A 21,569-nucleotide genomic window follows, 5' to 3' on the forward strand; every position below is an offset into this window, starting at 1 on the left:
TGCTACAACTCCCACAGAAGTCATTGTGTATGATCATATCTTCCCGTAGCCCCGCCCACTTGCCACACCTCTAGCTCATTTTAATGAGTACCTGCACTTATTTTTCCCCATTTAAAGCACTGTGTACACATACACGTATACAGATAAACACGCAGATATGCATGCACACCTCTCAGTCACTCCTCGCCCTGTCTTCCTGTGAAGATCAGAGAGGTGACCAAGCGTAGACAGAAGAAACAGTGAGGGAGCTTTGCTCCCGAGCATCTTTTTCCCGCCTTCTCGGAGTCTGTGCCAGGGAGCAGTGTCTCGAGCTCCGCGCTCCTGCAGTGAGTGACATGTGAAGCTCAGAGGGAGGAAAGTGCTTGCTTGCCTGGCTTTCAATAACCACACCTCCCTGCACGCGGGGGATGCTGTAGTTTAACGCTGCGCCTCACCACCGAAGCCTCTCCCTGGAGGAGCCTGAGGGGGACATGTCTCGTCAACAGCCCGAGGAGGTGAGCATGGCAGGAAATGGGCACGGAGAGAAACACTTAAAAGCAGCGTATGGGACAGACGTACGCTTCTAAGAGGATAAATAAAGCAAACTATGTTGCATGAATTTAAAAACGCACTATCCCCCACATCACCCCGCGAGGATGGCACGTGACGATTAGAATGGGCAGTGGAGAATGAGGGGTTCACTTGACTGACAGCGATAGGTCTTCAACTTGTGTGTTCAAGACATAGTTGTACACTGTGACAATAACTACGGTTTATCCAAGCCACACAGGGCTTTATGGGACAGTCTCCCCTCTTAACCTGAACAAAATGTATGTGTCAGTCAGAGAGGGCCACAGCTCACCAAATTAAATGTTTTCCCAGAAACGCACACTGCAGTGAGCCATATGGAGCATGCCTCGGGTAGGACGGCGCAAAGCGCAAGTATACCACTAAGGTAGTAAAGTCAGTTTTAATGAGACAGGTGTGCACCACAGCCCAAAAGACTCCTGCTCAATGTCTTACTTACAGCGTACCAGAAGCCTCACTACATGCCGAACGAATATACAGCTCTTAATCCTCCCACCAACCCCTTCCCTTAAAGCAAACAATTCAGCATCCTACTCCCTTGATCTTCCCAAACTGAAGGTGACCAGCGATGGGTATAAGAGGTGGAAAAAGCCTTCACCCTCTTTACCTTTCTCCTTATAACACCCCAAGCTTCACCCTAAAATCTACCTCACCCAGGCCCTTCTTGGACAAATTTTTTTTGGAAGCAATTCCGAATATCCCAGAAGGTCACATCCCCCAGACCCATATTGTGCGAATATGTACCAGGGCACACCATAGGTCACGGGGGAATTTATTCAGTTTCTGACACGAACAAAGATGTAGGCCAACACTAACCAGACATAGGCTGCTACTGTAATAGTGCTCCCTGTGACTGGAATAAAGATGTATCTAGACATAAGAAGAGCAGAGAACCTATGGGGAGGGGATTTCCTATAATCTGAACAAACCAGTACCCACAGAGCATATGCCACTGTGAGTAGTTACCATATGACCAAAGCAAAGAGGTACCCCAATCCTAACACAGCATACGCCACTGGACAGAGGCTGCCTATTACCAGAACAATACTAGCTTCAGACCCAGGCACGGCATCGGTTCTGTGGGATAGGTGTTGCTGATGATAAGAACAATGATTTGGGAGGCGCTATCACATGGCTCAATGGTGTAGGCGCTCTCTGACCTGAATAATGGGTTACCAAGACTCGCACTCGCTGGATGTCCCAGCGGAATATGAACCATTTCTAACTTGAATAGATAACTTGCCCCCAGCGGGACAAGTGCCCCATGACCCAAACATACATGTATCAAGTTGCAAGCGAGAGCCCAATGGGATGGGAGACCTGCAACTCAAACAAGGTATTTGTCTGCCAGTGGTGTCCAAATATGCCGGTGTTCTGTTTTTTGTGCCTTCTTCAAATTCTCCATTGCATACTTGTTTCACCTTTTCCTAGTGAAGTACACTTTGTCATGCTAGTGTTTCATTGCCCGCAGAATGAGTCCTTGCTTTGCAATATCACCCCCAAATCCCCTATTTTCATGTGTGACGGGACTTAGGATGTTGACGCAACTTATGAATACGATAATTATGGGCTTATCATAGCCCTCAACACAGCTACGTCTATACCTCAGTGTTGCTATTTAACTTGAGCATTTATTTACGTACACCGATCTAGAATTTCTGTGGATCTTATTACTTACCTTTAAGAAAACATCCCAAAAAATTGATTTACGTCCTCAGGGCTCTGAGGCATGTTTGAATATTTTTGTGCTAGATGCAATTGGGGTGCATCTACTCCGTGAGACTTTTGAGCCTTGAAAAAGTCATCAAATGACAAAACACGTGCCAGCTGTTTCATCTTTGGATTACAAATAGTTTGAATGTCTAGACAATAAAAGCCTTTGGAACAGTCCTACAGTGTCTTAATATTTGGACTTTGATGTATGTACAACCAAGTTTTTGTTTTCTGAAGACAAAGCTTTGGACCTGTCGGATTGACAGTCCAAGATACTTTAATTGTGTGGTGCTCTGGAAATTCTATTACTCACAAAACCTAGCAGACCTGTTTCTTTCCTGACAAAGTCATGGGATTCCTAAACGCAGGAGGAGCTTCAGAACTAACACCCCTCTGTCCATTGCCTGGGAGTGGTGTCTAAGGGCCGAAGGACAGGTACCCACTAGTCTTACTCATGAAGTCATATTGCTAACTTATACATGGGCATGTGAATGTTCCATATTAAATACATATTTCTTGAATAGCTTACCCATGCAGTGGCGTAGCGTGGGTTGCCAGTGCCCGGGGCGAGGCAAATATCTTTCCACTTTTCTTTTAAAAGTTTGCACCCCTAAGAATGCCTCCAAGAATTTTGCGCATGGGGCAACCGCCCCTGTGGCCACACCCACACTACGTCATTCGACCCATGCGTCGTTATGCACATTGCACATAGGATTTATTCCTCTGTACTTCAACTGTTGAATTATTTAAGGACACATGCTTGTCTTGAATATCTTTGAAGGGCAACTTCTTATCAGTTGACAAGGGCCACTCCTTTCTGAGAAATCCCCCAATCAAGCACACATTCCACTATTGTCTCCAAAGCCCTAAATGGCATCGTGTTATGCAAAACCTTTAATTACAATGAAATGCAATTAGAATCATTTACAATATATGGTGGTGTAATTACCCATACTGATAAAATGGAACACAGTGTCTGCACAGGGCAACTACTGTATCTACCGAGCGGACAGAAGGTTGCCTGTGTAATCATCAGGGGGCAAGTAAGCCAGCAGCAACACCCACTAGGCATATTTGAATCTCCACATAATCTATTTATCAACCCCTTTCCACACTTTTGTTTGAGGCTATACATCTTTTGTAGCACACAGTTATCAGTGAGATGTGAGCTTTCAGTCAGTCACTGACTGATTACTGCCCTCTATTACTTTTTATGATCAGAGTCTGTATAGATGACATATTTCTATATATTCAGTTTTACCAAAAGTTGTTTTTTGATAACTGGTGTAATATTTTCTGTTTCACACAGGTTGTCTTCTGCGATCCTTCTCCCTATTTCTCTGCAGAGGAGTGGAAACTTTTACATGAATGGCAGAAAGAGCTTTACAGGAATGTGATGAAAGAAATTCACCAAGCTTTGCTCTCACTGGGTAAAGATGCACTGTCTCTTCACCTTATGTTTTGCGATCTAGAAGATGTACTCTATTTGGTTTATCTCACAGAAATGTAATATCACATTAGGCTTATTTGAATACATATAAACTCTTTAAGTGATTGTGAATCAGGACACCCACCAAATGGGTCACAAGCAATGTGTAATATATAAAGAAGGTAAACGTCGTTTACAACGCGGTGTTTACACCGCACAACCTTTACCACGCTGCCATTACAACGCAAGTCGTTACTATGACTTGCGCTGGATGGCGCTGTTGGTTAAGGAATATTGTAATTTTATATTCCAACACCTTCCCTGCTGTTATATGGACTGGTGTTGGAATATAAAATTATAATATTCCTCAATCCACGCCCTCCAACGCAAGTCATTGTAACGACTTGCGTTGTAATAACCGCGTTGTTAAGTACCGTGATCTAAAAGATCACGTTGTACTGACATACATCCTATAAAGAAGGTGCAGAACACAAAGGATTGCATCTTCCTCTGCTTATAACATCGAAAAAGATTAGACGGTATTGAACGGCACAAAAGGCAAGGTGGACAAAGAGCAGTAGAGGCTGTGTGTTAGTGGCACAAGGGACCAGATGTACGGATTACACAAAATTATTAATGAAAGTCATATTGTTTATGATTAATGAACTACTCTGGAGTAAATGGATTAAGGAATTTCGACCTCCTCCTCTGATTACTGGATTTAGTAGAAATTCCTCTTTAGGAGGATTCTTGACCAGTGGAGAATCTGTCAACAGAATTATCCCGGCCATACCGTACATATAAGGACATTTTTGCCTGCACATTCTCCAGCAGCAGAGAATCCTCCGGAGGAGTACCTCCCACTTCCTCCACAAATCGCCATACTTACCTTTGTCGTTCAAAGTCAGGCCCTAAATCACAAGTTGAGGTAGCGTGTCAGATAATCCAATAGCAGGCAAAGACGAGGCAAACAACAGTTTCAATATACTGAACGAAAGTCATGGAATGGTATCTTAAAGCACTGAGATTCATTAGAGGATATATATAGCTCTGAAATTGATATTTAAAGGCGGCATTATGCTGCCATGTCCTTTCTGAGATTGATAAATTGATGCGTGGTCTGTCCCCAGGTGTCCACTGTGTGTTGTCAAGCAAAATACCTCCCCAGTATGCCTGATTTAGATGATGGAAGCAAGAACATAGCCTTGGCTAAAAGTATATTTGAAAGAATGTGCTCAAGAGTTTCTAAAGGAAGATGCCAACAATCTCTAAGCATTAAAGAGATCAGACTGCTCAAATAGTCAATCCTTTACATTGATGAGGAATATTTTAACTCCAAATTCATGGAAATTTACTTACGGGAAGTCTTCCCCAGCAGCTGCCCATTATATTACGAATATCAAGAAAACAGGATGAATTAGGATGTTGCATAGGCTTGTAGGTCAGAAATACATTTTGTTCACAGTCCTCTGCCTAATCTGCAATTGCAAAAATAGTTAGGCTCTAGCATATGTTCAAACGCAGCACATTTAGACTTCTGAGATCAACCAATCTTGGAATCCTTGCTGTCCAAGAACTTGCCTTCACTGCAAAAGGGAACTTGTGATTGTCTCTGATATGCCCAAAAGTATGGTACAGTCTTCCACTAGATGTAACATATAAAGCTTACTGTAATGAGCTTCAGAAGGGCTATGAACACCTACCTCTTTTCGAACTAGAACTAGCAAATAGATATTGTATTGATCCATTGTCATCAACAATTGATTCCGACTCCTAGAGACAAATTTGTGGTGTACACCACATACATATATTTTAAAAAGCAAGGTACCAGAAGGGAAGAAGCAACAGGACCAACAGGACAGAGTTCTATCTTGAACAAACTACACCCTGGCTCCTAAAAAGTCCTGGTGGCCATCTATTGTACCCCAATAGAAAATACAGACATATAGGAGGAATTATATAAGATGTCCCCTCTTTAAGGACCTTAGGTGGAGTGACTAAATCTAGTGTTCATTCTGAAAACTAGTCTCCAGTTTCTGCACAGCTGGTGCTGACAGCTGTGTGCATTTGCCCTTCATCTTTATACTCCTGTCTATTGGGAGAAAAACATTGCAGGGCTTAACTTTCCCCAAGGAGAGGACACCAAAATCTAAACTGTCAAGGGCCATGGGACCAAAGTGTGCCACCTGGGCAGGGTTTCTTTATTCTTGAGCCGTAGATCCTGACGTCTTGCTCACCACTTACATAAGGAAGATAGATTCAGAAATGCAGATGATCATAATCAGATACGTCTACATTGTACAAGTGCCTCTAAAATGTATCTTTACTACCTACCACTATGCAAAAGGGTAGCAAGTGCAAACTCTTCAATCAGTCATTCAGTCATTGTTGTTTATTTGGAAATAGAGAAATACTCTATCATTTACAAGTATCTAATCTTATGAGTCCTCCGAGTGATCCTTAGAATACACCTTTTGACTTTATCTAATTCTGAAAATAAACATTTGCCATTAACTCTGCATTCCGCCACTTCATCATTTCGTGACTGTTTCACACCAACTCTTTGTAAAATAACAGTTATCAGTTTTCTGTTAGATTTGTATGTAGCTCTTTTAAGGGTGTTCACACACTCACTGTCATTGTATTTTTTTGTGTCCTTATAACTATGTACTTTTATTTTCTTTGGTACCCCATCAGAGGTGATAGCAACTTGTTTTCAAGCGTTTTATCCCAGCACATAACTTCAAAATAGACTTTGAAAGCTATACCATGGCAACTCCATTCTAGTAGTCATACCCCAAACTAGCCTAATACCCATCAAAACAGTTTTGCACTCTTCTGCGTGATTAATTACAAGATCTATAGAATTTGACCACATCTCTTCCATTCTTATTTCTCATCTTTGGCTCCCCTCTGAACAAGGGAGCATCTTCAAACTTGGTTTGGATCACCCACAAAGAATCCGTGGATCACTGGAAGACAAAGATAATTTGACAAGTACAGACACTCTACTTCTGGAAAGCCAGACCATGAAAAAAGTGAGATCTCGTTCTCCCAGAATTTGGAACTCACTTCCTCCAAGCAGAGTGATCACCTGCTTTGAAACTTTAAAAAAATACTGAAAAAACCTACTTTTCATCGCCATTTTCAAGTATAACTACATGATTGGAACTTCGCATGACTCGTTTTCCCATCTTCTTTTTTTCTTTTTTTTTTTCTTTTTTTTTTCAAAAACCTTTATTTGAGCAAGCATAGAAAAATACAAGAATGGGCCTACAACCTCACGGGCTGGCCGCTAATAATAAGGCACAAGGCATGAATTAGAAATGTACACCCGTGGTCAGGTACAAATCCAGCACAAAGCATTACTCCTCACATGTCACAGAGCATTTTGAATTTTTATTTTATACAAAAAGCAAAACAAACACTAAAAAGGCGAATGCATGGTAATTAAGGTCAGCCCAAAGAACGGAGGGGATGGTCCACGAACAGGAGAACATACCCAGAGCCCTGAGGCTCCAACAAGGTCGGGGGGGAAGGGGAGCAGCGGGGAGAATCGAAAATGTAAAAAACAGCATGAAAGGGTTCCGGGAACGCTCGCCTAGGGAGATAAGATAACCTCAGCAGTGCCTACAAGGGGAGGGGTACAGATATCCCCACGATATTCATTCCACTGGCCCCAAATCTTCGTCCACGCCCTGGGTCTGCCCCTGGCCACATAAACAGTCTTCTCACGAAACATGGACCAGTCCATGTTATCCTCCCATTTCGAGACCTCAGGGGGCCTGGAAGCGCCCCAGAGTTGCGCAACATCCCGTTTCGCGATCATGTAACCCAAGGTAGCCCATCTGGTCTGGGCCACAGAGTAGTCAGTGGGCTCCCACACATTCAACAGACATCGTCGAGGCTCCGGCCGCAGGGCCACACCAGTCACGTCAGTCATCACCTCAAGCACAGCAGTCCAGTAAGCCGCCACAACCGGGCACTCCCAAAGAATGTGTAAAAAGGTAGCACTCGACCCACAACCACGCTTACATAACCCATCCAAAGAAAAGCCCATAGTCACCAGACGCGGACCAGTGACATACACTCGATGAAGGATCTTAAGTTGAACCAGACGGAGACGGGCAGGAATGGCTACCTCCTTGGGAGAAGAGAGTGCCGATTGCCAATCTTCGTCGTCCAGTTCCAACCCATCGCTGACCCAAGCCTCCCGAAGTCGGGCCAATAAGTCCGCCCGATTATTGATCAGCTTCTTATAGATCAGGGAAATAGTGCTATCAGGCAGGTGCCCATCAAGGACACGATCTTCGAGGGGGGAAGACTCGGGCAGGGCCTCATCAGGAGTCAAAACTGAGGCGAGGGCGTGCCGGACCTGCAGATAACGAAAAAATTCCCTACCATTCAAACCATATTCCGCCTGGAGGGCCTGGAACGACTTCACACTACCTTTCGAGCATACATCACCCACCTTACAAATCCCAATCATATCCCAGCGGTCGAAACCCTTGGTAGACCAGAGACAGCCCAAACGTTCCGAGGCATAAAGCGGCGTCGCCAGCGTCAGTCGATCCTCCCATCCCAAACTCACATTCGCGGCTCGCCATACAGTTACTGCAATCCTGGATGGGCCCACAAGATGGCGCCCGGCTGATCGAGAATAAAGCGCTCTATTAAAGTCCCCACCCGGCAGCTGAAGTCTATCCATCTCGAACGCAGGATTCCTACCCGGTGAAAACATCACGTGATTAATAGCAGACAACTGGGAAGCCCAGTAATATCGCTTGATATCGGGGAGCGCCATGCCCCCGTCGTACCAAGGGATGGTGAGTTTCGCGAGGGCAATACGTGGACGCCCGTCCCAAATCAATTGCCTTTGAAGACTCTCGATCTCTCGGAAATAGGTCTTGGGGATTGCGTCATAGGAGTTCTGGAGCGCGTAAAGGAACCGCGGCAAGGACATCATTTTAAACAGGGCCGCCCTGCCCAGAGGAGACAAAGGAAGCTTACGCCAACGGGCCACATCCAGTCGCAATCTAAGCAACGGGGGGAGGAGATTACGCTCAAAGCAGAGCGAGGAGTCCAACGTAATAAAGATCCCTAAATATTTGAAGCCAGATTGGACCACCTGGATAGGAAGTCTGCTCGGCAACGGGGGCAAGACACCCGAAAGAACATACACGCAGGACTTGGCCCAGTTAATAACGAGGCCTGAGTTGGCACCAAAGGAAGCAAGAACGTCAAATAAAACAGACAGAGATTTGCGCGGGGAGGTGAGATATAAAAGAATGTCGTCCGCGTAAAGTGAAACGCGGTCCTCAAAGTCCGGAGACCAGCGAATCCCCTTGAGCGAAGGTTCCCACCGAAGCCAAGCAGCCAATGGTTCCAGGGCGAGTGCAAAAAGCAACGGAGACAAGGGGCATCCCTGACGGGTACCTCTACCAAGGGTGAAAGGAGCCGAAACCCTACCATTGACCACTACTTGTGCCAGAGGTTCCGCATATAATAACTTGATCCAACCAATAAACTCAGGCCCAAAACCAAATTTCTCAAGAGCCGCCCAAAGATAAGGCCATTCCACCGTGTCAAAAGCCATTGAGGCATCCAACGATGCCAAAATGGCCGGCTCCGTCAGAAGTCCCGCCCTCGCAATCGCGCCGTGAAGACGACGTAGGTTCAGAGCCGTGTTGCGATGCGGGATAAATCCGGATTGATCTGGATGGACCAAGCCACTAATGACCGTCAGGAGGCGGGACGCCAGGAGTTTCGCCAATACCTTGGGTTCAACATTTAGCAGGGATATGGGCCTGTAGGAGGAACAAAGATCTCGCGGTTTACCATCCTTGGGGATGACAACTATCGTGGCCAGTCGCTGATCATAAGGGAGAATACCCCGTTCCCGGGACTCTAGAAACATGGCGCGAAGATACGGAGCCACCCTGTCGGGACGCAATTTGTACAGTTCAATTGGCAACCCGTTCGGGCCCAATGCTTTGCCCGAACGGAGTGAACGGATGGCAGTAGCTATCTCATCAACAGTAAAGGGGGAGTCCAACGCCACACGATCCAAATCGGAAACACTGGGCAGAGCTATATCACGCAATAGAAGGCGAGAGTCAGCCACATCTCTCACAGACACAGGGGTATACACCACGCGGAAATACTCAGCAAAACGGTCAACTATTCCAATCGGGTCCGTCACACTCTCACCACTCAAAGACTGAATCACGGGTACCACACGATTAGCCCTCTCCTTCTTATCCAGCCATGCCAGCAATTTACCCGCTTTGTCACCCACATCATACAAACGTCCTTGTTGCTCCCGAAACATCACTTTAGCAGCATCTGTGACCATGGACTTATAGGCAAATTGTTTCAGACCCAGGGCATGGAGTTTCGCAGACGTGACACCAGATTCCAAAGCATCCTCCAATGCAGAAATCTCTCCCTCAAGATCCACCACCTCTCTATTCCTCGCCCTCTTAGCTTCAACAATAAGGGAGAGGGCCTGCCCACGAATCACCGTCTTAAAGGCCTCCCATAGGGACACAGCCGAGGAAACAGACCCCTCGTTATCCAGAAAATACGCGTCCAAAGATTTAAGCAAAAGGCTGCGGGTCTCGGGGGAGGTAAGGTACCACGGATTGATGGGAGCCACCCGGCCCACTGCCTCCACTCCAACCTCAAAACGAAGCCAGAGCGGAGAGTGGTCAGAGATACCCCTGGGTAGGTGTACAATCTCACGCACCGCTGGCGACTGAGCCGCAGGCATCAGGAAATAATCCAGCCTAGACAGACTCCCATGGGCCCCAGAATGAAAGGTGTACTGAAGCTGAGTGGGGTGCAAAAGCCTCCAGCAATCCACCAAGCCAAAGGTATCCAAAAATCCACCCAACCACTGTTGGGCCGCAGGAGTATCTCTAGGCGGGTGGCGATCGTGGAGACCAGAGAACACCGAATTAAAATCACCAGCCAGAAAGAGAGTACTATCAGGGAGGTCCAACAAGACACGGCCCAAATCTGAAAAGGTAGAAGTCTGTAAGCCGGGGGGCACATAAACAGTGAATAAGGAGAGGGCACGACCCTCATAGCGACCCACAAGGACAGCATACCGCCCCCGGTCATCCTGAATCACATCATCAATAGCCAGGGGGAGGGAAGCCCGAACAAGGATACCCACACCCCTAGAACCCGAGGTAAACCCCGAATGTGCCACGAGGCGATAGCCCCACCTGTTCATTGCATGACAAACATTGCCTACCAAATGAGTCTCCTGCAGGAAAACAATATCAGGAGATAAACGTCGTATACATTTCAACACCACACTTCGTTTGATACGATCTCCCAGACCGTTAACGTTCCACGAAACAAATCTCAACCCGCTACCCCCCATCCCACCCGACAAAGCCAAAACCCCCCACCAATGAGCATGACACCAAAAACATTTTCAAATACAGGATAAAGTCGCCTTGAAAACAGATCACACAAACAACAAACTTCCCTACCACCCTCCCCCCAAATAACAAGAAAACACCCCCCACCCTGCACCCCTGCAAAAAGCTAAAAAGCCACCCCAACCTGTCGCCCAAGAACCCCTATTCTACACAAAGACCCCGGAGGAGGAAAGGCTCCGTCCCACCCGCCCCCCGATCAAGACCCATGACGAGAAAAAGAACATACATCAAACACATAAGCAGTAGAGGAACATAGGCGTACACCCCTGGAAAAGTTATTCAAAACAAGGCACCAGGTATAGACGAAATGTTCAGCTCTCTACACCACCTTCAGCACCGCCCGGGTGGGCATCGGACTCAGTCTCCGGAGGTCGGCTAGGCAGGGAGTCCAGCCAGTCATTCACAGCATCCGGCCGATCAAAGAAGAAAGTTCGGTCATTATACTCAACCCGCAGCCTGGTCGGAAAGAGCATAGAGTAACGCATCCCCATGTCCCTAAGACGCTTCTTGGCACCACGAAATCCCATCCGCTGCTTCTGGACCTGTTGGGAAAAGTCCGGATAAAAATTCACCGTGGCATTCTCAAAGGCCACCGGGCCCTTCACCCGCGAAGCCTGCAGGATAGCGTCCCGATCTCTATAGTGGAAAAGCTTCGCAACAATAGGTCTCGGCGGGGCGCCTGGCTTACCCTGGCCCCCCGGAACACGATGTGCACGCTCCACCGTGAAAAATTTACTAAGGCCAGATGGAGATAGGTGGTTCTGGATCAGGTCTTCAACCAGGAGATCAACCGAGTGGGGTTCTGGGTTCTCCGGCACACCAACCACGCGAACATTACAGCGACGTGCCCTGTTCTCAAAGTCCTCCAAGCGCCGGGTCATGAAATCGTTCACCCTACGGAGATTGCCAATCTCCGTCTGTATCTCAGAGACGTCCGTCGTGAGGCTGGATGATTTGATATCCAATGACTTAACCTTTTCGTTCGTTTTGGAGAGATCGGCACGAATCAGATTCACCTCGATTGCCACAGTGTCAAGTTTGTGGGCCAAGGTTTCGTACTGTTGGCCTATTGACTCCCTCATGCCAGAGATGGCGCCCATGATGTCCTGCAAGGAGGGCTCCGTCGACGCATCCACTACGTGGTCAGACGCACTGGGACCGGGCAGGACAGCTCCGGGGGACCCCTTAGAGTGGGTATAACGGTCCATAACATTAGATTGGACCGGACCCCCGCGCAGAGGTGTCTTCGTCTTGCGCGTCTCCCGGTCCCCTCTGCCCGCCATTTTGAAGGTGCGTCACAAGAAGATTCAGCGGGGTCAACGGACCGGGCACCAGAAATGGAGACCCCGGGACCAAAGGACCGCCAGAGGGGTATCACTAGGATAGAGGCAGCAAACGAGGAAAATAGTCCAGCCAAAGGCCCGACAGCCGACGTGTGTCCCGGCGCCAGTTCTGGCCCGACCCTCTCACCAATGTCCCAGTCTGAGGCAGGATCGAAACCGAAACTTGAGAAGGGGACCCACCAGTCAAATCCCCCTGCCGTTGTTGTTCAACTCCAAGACGGCCACCGAACCTCACCCAGTCCCGGGCGCACCTCAAGGGCGGAGCCCAAAAGTTCAATTCATCATAACTCAGGCACCCGGTGTCCAAATCAATTTCTGAAAGGTCCAGGTAGATCAGCCCAACGTCCTCTATATAAATCCTCGCAAAAAATCAGGATTCATACAGGATATTATGCCGGGAGCGGCGGGGGTCCGGGGAGCGCTGTGCTCACGCGGCCATCTCAGATGCCCGCCAAGCTCCTCCTCCCGTTTTCCCATCTTCTGATGGTTCCAAACACTCATTCCCTGTTGAACCCTTTTTAGTTTGAATCCTAAAATCAGAAGATTAAAATGCTGTGTCTGTAAATTATTAACCACAGACTGCCACCACTGGAAGACTAAAATGTACATATTGCTAACTGTTTTCCTACTTTTTTTACCACACCCTTTTCCCAGCCCATTTACTTCGCTTAATCTAGTATTATACTATTGCATTTATTATTCGTGAACTTTTGTTTGAAACTATTCTCATGTAAAGAACTTTGACACCCTTGGGTCTTGTTCATGTTAAACAAAAAACATAAATACATAAACTGTAAAGAGCCATTCTGCCCTGCTGTGACCCAGAAACATGTTTAACTTGAGCTGCACCATTTTTGATCTGAAGTGAGACCTTGAGGCTGTGTTTTCACAAGTCACCATATTTAAATATAATGAGAAAAGGGTGAAAGCTGCACCATGGTAAAATTCACAGATTGCCTTCTGTAGCTTACAGCATTGCTTCCAAAAGTGTACAGGAGATGTGCTTCCTTTGTTGATCTGTAGGCCTTTGGCCTCTGCCATAAAATACCACCCAGAATTAAAAATGGCACAATTATCCAAATTGTATTTTAAATTACAAAGGCTGCACGGTCACTTTAGTAATTTCTTTAGATAAATGCTGTGTGTTCCCAGCCACGTTTTCTAGTTGAGCTGTGGTTTGGATTCCCGTGGCTTTGCTCACTGCTGGATGCGGATCGTGGGGCCAAAGGAAATCGTTTTTTTGGCAAAGGCATAGGAGAGAGCCGCGGCGGCTGCTTAGAGGAACGCTGACTGCAGGGTTTGGAGACCAGCGTTGAGACCAGCAGGGTGCGGCGGCTGCCGAACGCCCGCCGGGCGTATCTGCTCACCTGCAGCCACCTGGAGCTGTTCGAAGCCGACTTTGCTTTTGGAGCTGGAGCTAGAGGAGTGCTTCCTATGCAAGCAGTAAGGCTCGAGAAAAGTATCTAATAAATCAACACACGGCGCGCAATAATATTTAACTGTCATTTTAAGCGGTTTTGAAACGTGGATGCTGAAATGGGCTAAATTGGTAGACAAGGCTGCAGCTAAATACCGGAGTTAACGAACTATCGTACATATAGTGTTTTTTTTTTTTTAGAAATCAAGGAATAGCAGGACCACTGTTCTTATTATTTATTATTAGTGGGCATTATTTGCGATTTTCCTGCTACCTCTGGCTGGTGACTGAGTTATAAAAGGATAAGGAGCAATAATCTCAAAAAGTCCACCAAGAGATTATATATAATGCGGGGATGCTATTAATGGAGTACCGTACCTCGTAATAACCTACTCAACATCACTATTCCATAATCGTACCTAATGCACATGATTGAAAAACTCCATTCATCTTGTAGTTCTTGTATCGGGTGCCGCTCTAGTGAAGGACTTTGTTGGTGTGTTCTGGGGCATTGTTTCTACGCCAGCGGGACTGCGAGGACCAGCAGCCGTGGGGTGTGACGCTGTCTGCTCTTCCCGCCCCCCTCCACGCCGGATATAAACCGAGCCGGATATAAACCCAGCGCCTCGCGGCCCCCGCTTTGCGGGAGCCGCTCGAGTGAAGGACTTTGTTGGTGTGTTCTGGGGCATTGTTTCTACGCCAGTGGGACTGCGAGGACCAGCAGCCCTTGGGGTGTGACGCTGTGTGCTCTTCCCACCCCTCCCCCCACGCTTTCTATCTACAGGCACGCCCCCCGCTGCGCGGAACGCGCGCGGGCGTGTGCCGGGCGAAGCACGGGCCAAGGGCGGGCCCGTTCGAGACCGTGAAAGCCCGGACCGGGCCACCCCTCTTGGCCTTCACTGTAACCATCGTGGTGTAATCGAGGGCTCCCACCAACACTGGTCATCTTGTTACACGCCAGGTCGGACAATGACGACCCGAGAGACCAGGAGCAAAGCAATGTCTTCAGGCACATATGTGGCAGGTACTTTGGACAATTTCCTGGTCAGAGCAAACTCGGTGCTGTCCCACGAAATAACTATTTTAGAACGGCGATTGTCCCAGGGAATTGACAATGCTAAGAGATCCTCGCTGGGGCATATAGCTAATGTTAAAACTCCGGAAACGTGCATGGTTTCCCCTGCTGCCGACTCCCTAAGCCAGGACGATTGCCTGATAACCACTGCCTCGCCGAAGCCCAGGAGTAGCCTTGCAAGGGGCAGAGATTCCCTACAGGCTATCCCTGAGTCTTCTCCAGTGCCCAATATTTGTGATAACTCGGCAGCTGATAGCCTACCTGAGCTTAATACCCGCCATCTGCGGGGGAACCGAGAGGGGGCCGTTCCAAAAAGAAAACGTGAGGCCCAGACAAGCGGGGGGAGAAATGCAAAGTTAGCTAAACAATCCAGCCACCACGATCCCAAGGCCCAGGTACAAGGCAAGGTGGCTCCCCCTGCAACTAGCGGAATTGCCACATCTCCTGACCCGAGTTCTCCCACGGTGATGTCCAACAACTCCAATATTGGTGGGGTAACCCTGGTTGAGGGAGACCTAACGATTTCCAACATAGGCACTCTTTTGAAGTCCCTGCTAGGCCCCTTAGATGCCAGACTTGCCCAAATTGAGTTTAGGCTAACAAACCTAGAAAAAGTTGCTGGGGCTATGGCTGACTGTTTACAAACTGCAAAAATCACGCAGCTGAAGCCTGACACCAACGAGGGAGCTGCCCCTATAACTAACAGCCACCCCACAGCAACCACCCTCCCTACAGCTCAGAGTCTTCCAATTAGTTCTACCCTTTCTGCCCCTCCTGTCAGCTCCCAGAGGTTGGCTAAAAAGCCTATTCCGCGTGGAGAGCGAAAAATCACTGAGGGTAATATATTGAGCAAGAAAATGGTAATAGATTTACCCCCGGAAAGCAGCTCCCCTTACAGTGGTCTTAACGGGAGTCCCCGAGCTTGACACCCCAGCTGCTGAATCTTTTGTATCACTCAAAAATAAAGTCGCAAGCTGGCTGAATAAACACAGACCTCTCCCACCACATATATCCAGTGAAATTCTGATGGTTAGAAGGGTTAGCTGGGTGGGCAATACTACCAAGAATATTAGCGGGGATTGTGTCCTAGTTAACTTCAGGGACCCTAGAACAGTTTTTCACATCTGTAACTGGCCGGCCGGTAACCCCAATACAATCATCCAGTCCCTCCCACTGTCCTTCTTCTATCCATCTGACACTTCCTTTCCTGAAGAGGGGCTAGAGGAGGGCTGGACCAGGGTGGTACCCAGAGGGCAGAGCAGGGGGTCTAGGGACACGGCCTACAACACCTATATGCCTACCCAGTACCTTGACTACAACCGGTACAGCTGCCTGGATCAGGTCAACTGACTACAGCGTAATTGTGGAGTAGCAGCCCGACCCTGGACAACTGATGGTTCCACCCCTAACCTAATTCATCAGAGGGGGTATGCTAAACCGAGGACTGAAGAAAGGTCCCAAGACGCTGACCATGGGGAGAGTATCCATTTAAGCTCACTGACATGCGCACCCACTGGAGCCAGCGAATGTGACTTTTCGACATCAGGCCCAAATATTCCACACATCCTATTAGTTAATACAATTAAAATAGGACCATGCTCCCCAAAAAGGGGACCTAGAACTGATGCCGACTCACTGATAATATTGTCCTGGAACCTGGCCGGTCTGCGCAATAAAATGGGCTGCCCAGAGTGGGGTTCTTTTATAAATAACAATGACGTGTGCCTTTTTCAGGAAACCTGGGCTAGGGAGGAACAACTACGAAGTGGCTTTGCCTCATTTTCAGTTCCGGCTAGGTGGGGGGGAAAGGGTCGGCCATCCGGGGACCTAACTATTTGGGTGGGTTCCCATCTGGGTTGCAAAGCCAGGACCATGAACACTCTGTCGGAGGACGTACAATGCGTAGTCTGCGTGGCCGAACCCCTCAAGGCTCGCATTGGTTAATGTGTATTCCAGGCCTACGAACATTACAAGCGAGTCCAGAACCATTGAGGAGCTTTCTTCATTTTTGAACACCATTCCTCACGGTACTTCACTTGTGGTAGGGGGTGACCTGAATTGCCATTTCAAGCCACTCCCGGGCTTGATGGATGGTGCAAACTTGGATGAGGACGAGCACTGGAATATTCCTCCAATAGAGGGCCCCCACCCAGGTCATGGACCCCCCTAGCAAATCATGGCCTTAACAATTAGGGCATGTAAGGGACGTGCAAAATCTGATATCCCCCGACCTGTACTTTTAACAAGCCTGGCCAAGAGTCTTGCTTGGACTATATATTTGTCGAAAGCCGTGCATGGGCCAAGGTCATTGATGTTAGGGTCGTTCCTAGAGGCGAGAGTGATCATAATGCGCTGATCTTGGAGCTTTCCTCTCCTGGCATTCCTAAAGATAACTGCATGCCAAATGATGCTCTCGATTCAAGGGCGGTTCTATCTAGCAATAGGCGTAGAGTTAGATGGGACAAGTTGGTAACACATCCCGAGCAAGTGGCTGAGCTTTACGCTCGGTTTGTCCCTGTATTGGAAGCTGTTGGTGCGCTAACTACGCAGAATTGTACCTGTTTCTTACCTAGTATCTAGTCTAATCGCAGTGTGCCCCGGTCCACCACGGGTGTTTCCCGATTGTGTGGAGGGCACGTAGGCGAACAGCTGCTCCCTGAGCTGATTGGCTGAATCCCGGTCAGGTGGGACGCCAGGCTCCTGAAGCGGCCATACTTAAGAGGGGCAAGTTGCTTTGCTCGGATGGTCCTTACTCCCAGTGCATGACTAATATGCGCTCAGGATTACATGCATAACGTGCTCTGTGCCTAATGATATTTTCAAGTTTGTATTTGCTTTTAAAAAACCTTATTTGAACTATTTTCGTCGTATTTTAAAATGGAATCTAGCACTGTAAGCTCATTTGGTATTTCTTTCTTACCTAGTATCTAGTCAATCGCCGTGTGCCCCGGTCCACCACGGGTGTTTCCTGATTGTGTGGAGGGCACGTAGGCGAACAGCTGCTCCCTGAGCTGATTGGCTGAATCCCGGTCAGGTGGGACGCCAGGCTCCTGAAGCGGCCATACTTAAGAGGGGGCAATCTATTTCTGCGCCCAGCGGACGCGCCCAGTGAATGTGCGGCGAAGTTGCGCCAAAGTTAAGCCCGTCTGTGCCCGTCCGCGCTACGGACGTGCCAGGGGCCAGACGGGCTGGTCCTCTCTTCCCCCTCCATGGCAACTGTGAGTTGTATTCTCACTCTACTCTTGTGGCTCTTAGACCTACGCTAAGATCTTGCCATTTCAGTTTACCTCCAGACGACCTGGTTAGCATTTATTGTTGCAAGAGGACCCCAAGTTCTAGACGCCCTCGTTATCCTCGCCATAAAAATCCGGCCACTATTGGAAATCAGTCGCCTGCCCCCAATCTCCTTAGCCAGGCAGGCCTGTTGTTAAATGCTAGGTCACTTGTGCATAACAATGTTGCATTTAATGATCTGGTTTCTCAAAATAAACCACCCTGGGTTTTTATCACAGAAACCTGGGGCTCTGAAACCTCTGGCCCAGATTTTGTTTAGAGATACCTTCACTTGCTGTACCAAGCCTCTCTCCGTGCCTTCAGACACCTTTGAAGCACTATATTTTTCCATTAATTTCTCGCCCTCTGATTCCTTCTCTGGAATCCTCTGCTACAGACCTCCTGGTTCCAAATCGACTTTTCTCAATGAAATCTTCAAACTTATTGAGCCTTATGTTGATAGACCCTATTTTACCATTCTGGGTGATTTTAACTTTCATTTGGAGGCCATAGATTCAAAGGATACGCAAACACTGGTAGAGGGCTTAGCTGCCTGTGGATTTGACCAATTGGTGACCGGCCCTACACATCTGGCCTCCCATACATTGGATGGCATTTTTTCTAATGATGCTAGACTTAGGACCGGCACTCCCATTCCTCTCTCTTGGTCCGACCATCTGGCAGTCCCCTTCCATCTCAAAGTTAATCCCAACCCAGGCAATAAACCAAAAACTGATGTTTGGTCCCTTAGAAGGAATTATAAAACTATAAACGATAACACTCTCTCACCATTTATGAATGGTCTCAGGTGTCCTTCTCTAGAGGATCCAAATAGGGCTGCTTCCGATCTTTCTATTGCCCTAGCTACTGCCATAGACTCTCTTGCCCCGGCCAGACGTCATTACTCAGCTCGTAAGAGCCCCTCTCAACCTTGGTTTTCTGATCGCCTAAAAACTTTGCGTCAGAAATGTCGTCAACAAGAAAGGTCTTGGACTGCCCATCCTGATCCGCAGGGGAAAGCCCTGCATAAATCCCTTCTTAGAGACTACAAGAAGGCAATGAGGGAAGAAAAAAGTCACTATTTTACTAACTTGACCACATCTTTGAAATCCCCATGAGACCTTTTTAATATAATTGACACTCTCTCGGCACCCAGACAGACTGACCCTACTACTGATACCCAGGAACTTTGTAATAATTTAGCTAGTTTTTTCCATGATAAAATTGTTGAGATCTATAGTGCGCTTGAAATTAAAAACAAAGAGCTAAATGTCGAGGCATTAGGATCTTTTTCTTCAATCCAGGATATAAATGGAAAGACCAATGTTGTGCCCAAACCATCGCTCACTTGTTTTCCCCCTTTGTCTCTAGAAAAACGTAATCTTTTATTAGATGCCACAAAGTCCTGCTCACCTCTTGACCCCTGCCCACTAAAAATCCTAAAAACTTGCAGAAGGTCGGTGCTTCCCCCTTTATTGGAAGTCATGAACCTGGCGATTCGAGAGGGCATTTTTCCCTCCTTGTGGAAAACCGCCACGGTTAGGCCTTTGCTTAAAAAATCCTCCCTAGACCCAGGAATTCTGAAAAATTACCGTCCTATCTCCTTACTTCCGGCCCCAGCCAAGATTCTGGAATCTTACATAAATCAAAATCTGTCTACCTTTATTGAAAATTCCAACTTGCTTGACAGTTCTCAGCACGGCTTTCGATCAGCTCACAGCACTGAGTCTGCTCTCACTGCTGTTACAAATAAAATCCGATCGGAGGTTGACAAGGGACACCCCTCGCTGCTTGTGTTACTAGATCTCACAGCAGCCTTTGACACCCTGTCCCCGTCAATACTGATCTCCAGGCTTAAGGACATCGGATTAGGAGGCTCTGCCCTAAGTCTGCTCTCCTCCTTTCTCCATCACAGGGAGCAGAGAGTAAAAATGGGCAACTTCCTCTCCGATCCCCAAAAGATGCAATGTGGGGTTCCTCAGGGCTCCTCGTTGAGCCCTCTTTTATTTAACATCTATGTTACCCCACTTGCACAGGTAGTAGGATCATTTGGCCTGGATGTGTTATCATACGCTGATGACACACAGATCTTGGTATCCATCACCCAGCCAGTTTGTGAGATTGCTTCCAAGTTCAGAACCTGTATGGAGGCAGTCTCCAAATGGATGACGTGTAATTTCTTAAAATTAAACGGTGAGAAAACCGAAGTTATGGTCTTCGGAGGGAGCCAAGATCTTTGGTCGAAGGAGTGGTGACCCACGTCCCTTGGAGAGTGCCCAACCCCTACTCCTATTGCTAAGAATCTTAGAGTACGAATTGATCCTACCCTCTCTTTCGACTCCCAGGTAAACAGGACAGTGTCAACTTGTTGTGGCACTATCAGAATTTTAAAGAAAATTGCTCCTTATCTATCCTTGGCAGCCCGGAAACAAGCTACAGCTGGCTTAGTACTATCGAGGCTAGATTATTGCAATGCCCTCTATGGTGGCATCAATAAAGGTTCCATCCATCGCCTCCAAATGGTACAAAATGCGGCAGCCAGACTGGTGCTAAGTCTCCCTAGGAGAGCATCTGCAACAATGGCCAGAAGGGATCTCCATTGGCTTCCAATTCCATCTAGGATCTCTTATAAAATTCTCTGTTTGGCCCATGGTGCTATCCATGGCTTAGGATCTGAAAGCATTAGATCTCTTCTGTGTGCCTACACCCCTATCAGAACTCTTCGCTCATCTGCAAAGAACAGGCTGGTGGTTCCTAGGTTTACCAAGGTCAGATGGGGAGGTAGAGCTTTTTCCGTCTTGGCACCCAAACTGTGGAACCTCCTCCCCCTTGAGCTTTCCAGTCAACCATCCTTAGCAATATTTAAAAAGTCACTTAAGACCTGGCTTTTCTCTCAGGCATATTAGGCTTTGCTTTCCCGCTGGCCTTCTGGTCCTGGCATTGGAGTTTGGATTTCTTTGTCTGTCTGTAGTGCGCCTTGATGCCCCTTGGGGCTAAGTTTTGCGCCGTATAAAAATGCCTTTCATTCATTCATTTCATTTACATATATCAAAAACTAGGGGACTTACATCAGGAGCTAACCAGCACCTTAGCAGAGGTACTACACCCCCTGGCTCCAAATCGGACAACCAGGGGTGCTAAAGCCACCTGGTACAATTCTGCCTGTAGAAAGGCGAAGGCAGATTTGTTACGGGCTGTGAAGCAAAATAATAACAAGGCACTAATAAAATCTAGGAGACTGGAATATAAGTGACTTATTCACTACGCCAAGATTGAATGGGATAATGACAACTGGGCC

General features: G+C 47.6%; 1 protein-coding gene across 2 annotated transcripts in view; it reads left to right on the top strand.

Annotated features, from left to right (window-relative positions):
- Positions 1 to 320: 320 nt before the first annotated feature.
- The window catches only part of LOC144772886 (uncharacterized), a 179,874-nt gene continuing 158,625 nt past the window's right edge, over positions 321 to 21,569 (top strand). The window contains exons 1-2 of one of the 2 annotated variants that reach the window (XM_078657552.1): positions 321 to 494; positions 3,590 to 3,710. In XM_078657552.1, the coding sequence (XP_078513678.1) occupies positions 471 to 494; positions 3,590 to 3,710 (145 nt within the window). In that variant the 5' untranslated portion in view covers positions 321 to 470. The remainder of the gene's footprint in view (positions 495 to 3,589; positions 3,711 to 21,569) is intronic. The other variant, XM_078657561.1, reaches the window with a different exon arrangement.

Source organism: Lissotriton helveticus, chromosome 1_1 (genome assembly GCF_964261635.1).
Source record: "Lissotriton helveticus chromosome 1_1, aLisHel1.1, whole genome shotgun sequence".
Classification (NCBI taxonomy): Eukaryota; Metazoa; Chordata; class Amphibia; order Caudata; family Salamandridae; genus Lissotriton; species Lissotriton helveticus.